A 2,727-nucleotide genomic window follows, 5' to 3' on the forward strand; every position below is an offset into this window, starting at 1 on the left:
ACCAAGCCTGCAGTGCCACCCTCCGCAGGGAAAAACAGAGGCAGGACGGGAAGGAAGGAGCTGCAGCGCTTCTCTCCGAACTGCACAGCTGGTTCCTGCAGACCCTGCAGAGTGCGTGGAGCAGGTGCAGGCCCGGCTGCAGCTTGTGGACTTGGCCGGCAGCAAGTGCATCAGTGAGCAGAGGCTGTAGGTGTTTCCTGGGGGGGTGGACACAGGCACTGCAGAAGCCCGTGATCCGAAGGAGCCGGACCTGCCACAGGCCGCCCGGGAAGCTCTGGGCGAGCAGGGCATTTCCCCTCCACAGAGGAGTTCCAAATCCCCGTTACATTCTCAGGGATTGGTTCTCCTACCCCGGCAACCCAGGAGTTGTGTTCCTCACACTGGCCCTCTGGGAAGAGAAAACCCGAGTTCCCAGCAGGAGCTTGCTTTGAGCCATGAGCAGGGCCTTCAAAGACCTTTGCTCTAGCGCCTGTCCTGTCCCGTCCCGTCCACAGGCCTCCCCTCTCTCTACCTGCCCGAAAGCCGCTCCTGCCAAGGAGCCGGTTGTGCTTTTCCTGTGTCCTTTCTTAGTGCAAATGGTGATGGTGCGTGGTAGTCCCTGTCCTGTTCCAGGAGTGTCCGGAGCCACCGGGGCGGCCCTGAGGGAGACAGTTTGCATCAACCGCAGTCTTGCGGCCCTGGCAAATGTCCTGGGAACCTTGTTGGAGTGCCATGGCCACGTCCCATACCAGAACAGCAGACCCACCCACCTCCTTCAGGACTGCCTCCGTAACGCTTTCCGCGAAATGCCCCAGGATGGGGACCCTGTACCCCAGGACACGTGCACACATGTCCAGCCTGCATGTCCTTGAGGGCCACCCATTCCCCCTGCTCCTCCCACCCCCTCCTCTCCCACGGTCTCGGTGGCCATTCCCCTGTGCCATCACGCCTCGGTCTGGTTGCCTGCTTGTTTGGTCTGTGTGTGACTTGCCTCCCGGTGGGGGGTCAGTGTCTCAAGGGTGGCAGCTCTGGCCTCTCTCTTCACCAGGGGGGCCCCCAGGGTGACTGAGGATCTCCGGGCTGCTGCTGTGCACGTGGCCTGGGGCCCTCCAGCCGGGTGGACCTGCTCAGGCCGCCAGTTCCTCCGGTGTTTTTGGGGCAGGTGCCAGAGCCCGGATGCAGCAGATGAAGCGTCGATGCCGGGTGGGGCACAGGCGGCCCCTCAGGGGAGACACCCAGCTGCGGCCAGATCTGGGCTTGGCAGTTTGGGGGAGCTCAGTTAGTGCCCCTTCCCCCACTCAGACTCTGGACTGGTTCAAAGGGAGGACCCACCTGAGGAAGCATCACGGCTGCAGAGTGGCCTCTGCTGGGGCCAGGCTTCCTGACGCTGAAGGTGCAGGCAGAGTTCCCCAGAGGCAGCCCTGGGCCCTGCAGGCCCTGCCTGGAGAAAGGCCACAGCAGGCTGGCAGGGGTGGCAGGGGCACATGGCCACCACAGTGGGAGCTCCTCTTTCCTGAAAGGGCCACCCTGAGAGGTGGTGGAGGGGCTGCTAGTGATTGGGACTCAGGGGGCCGGAATGTTCCAGGCACTCTCCCTGTCTCTCATTGTGGGGTGTTTCCCCTGTCAGGGCCAAGTGGCTTCCTCCACATGGTGAATAGCGGGGCTGTTCACTGGGTCACATGTTTAGATTCTGCCTCTAAGAGACCATGTGTCATTCTTGGATTCCAAAGCTCACAGCCCCCACAGAGACACCGCGTGGCCTGGGCCGGGTGTGCAGCCCACCCATGAGCTCAGAGGTGGCACCGTGGGGCACACAGCGCCCGAGAGCCAGCAGGTACCTCGTGGAGCCTGGGCCCCAGCCTCTGGGGTCTGCACTGCCCCTCTTAGCTATCCCTTCCTTCTTTGTTGTTTGTGGTTTCCATCTGTACTGCTTAGCCATCGCTACTGGTCCTGAAAACAGGAAGAGGCAGAATTCCCCCAGAAGGACAAGCCCTGGGATCACGACTCCTGCCAGTGGGGCCCGAAAGAGCCGCAGAGCCATGGGCCATGAGCAGCCAGCATGGGCACAAGGGAGGTTTGGAAAGAGCAGCCCTGGGGGGCCGAAAGCGCGCCGCAGGGTGACTGTCAGACTCACTGTAGGGCTGACTTTTCACCCCTGTAATTCCCGGGACACAGGAGGGAGAGGAGAAGGCCTGCGGCTTCCCCAGGTGAAGGGTACTAGTGATCAACGGCTGACCCGCCGGGACCCAGCGTCCCAGGAGCTGGCTAGACGCGGCCACTTTCCCGCTCGGGCGCCGGGTGGCCACTCTCTGCAGCCGCGCATCCCAGCCCCGGTCGCTAGCATTTGGGCACTTCAAGATGCCGCTCTTCATTCCGGCTTGCATGTGTTTCTTCTTGTTTAAAGGAGGCGATGCGAAGCTGCTGGTGGTTCTGTGCGTGTCTCCCAGCCAGAGGCACCTGGCGGAGGGGCTGTGGGCGCTGTGCTGTGGAACCCATGCTCGGCAAGTCCAGCGAGGCCCAACCAGAAAGAGGCAGCCCAGCTCCCTGGTGGAGGGGAAGATGTGGCCGGATTGAATGCATCAATGAGCTTTCCTCCCAAAAAATGTGTTTCTTGTCATTGCTTTATAATGCATATGTGCACAGATATAAACAGGTTTGATGTGGACTCTATACACCTGGTTTTATTGCAGAGCACCCTCACGAACGTGGATGGGACCTCTGACCCCCACCAGACCAGCAGGCGGGGGC

General features: G+C 61.6%; 1 protein-coding gene across 1 annotated transcript in view; it reads left to right on the forward strand.

The window, feature by feature from the left end:
- Positions 1-2,553, forward strand: part of LOC108295366 (kinesin-like protein KIF25) — a gene marked incomplete at its 5' end in the record, with an annotated part of 8,922 nt that extends 6,369 nt beyond the window's left edge. The window contains 3 exons of the mRNA XM_017517520.2: positions 7-173; positions 613-768; positions 2,384-2,553. Of these exons, the coding sequence (XP_017373009.2) occupies positions 7-173; positions 613-768; positions 2,384-2,553 (493 nt within the window). The remainder of the gene's footprint in view (positions 1-6; positions 174-612; positions 769-2,383) is intronic.
- Between the last annotated feature and the right edge of the window lie 174 nt (positions 2,554-2,727).

Source organism: Cebus imitator, unplaced genomic scaffold (assembly GCF_001604975.1).
Source record: "Cebus imitator isolate Cc_AM_T3 unplaced genomic scaffold, Cebus_imitator-1.0 Scaffold635, whole genome shotgun sequence".
NCBI lineage: Eukaryota > Metazoa > Chordata > Mammalia > Primates > Cebidae > Cebus > Cebus imitator.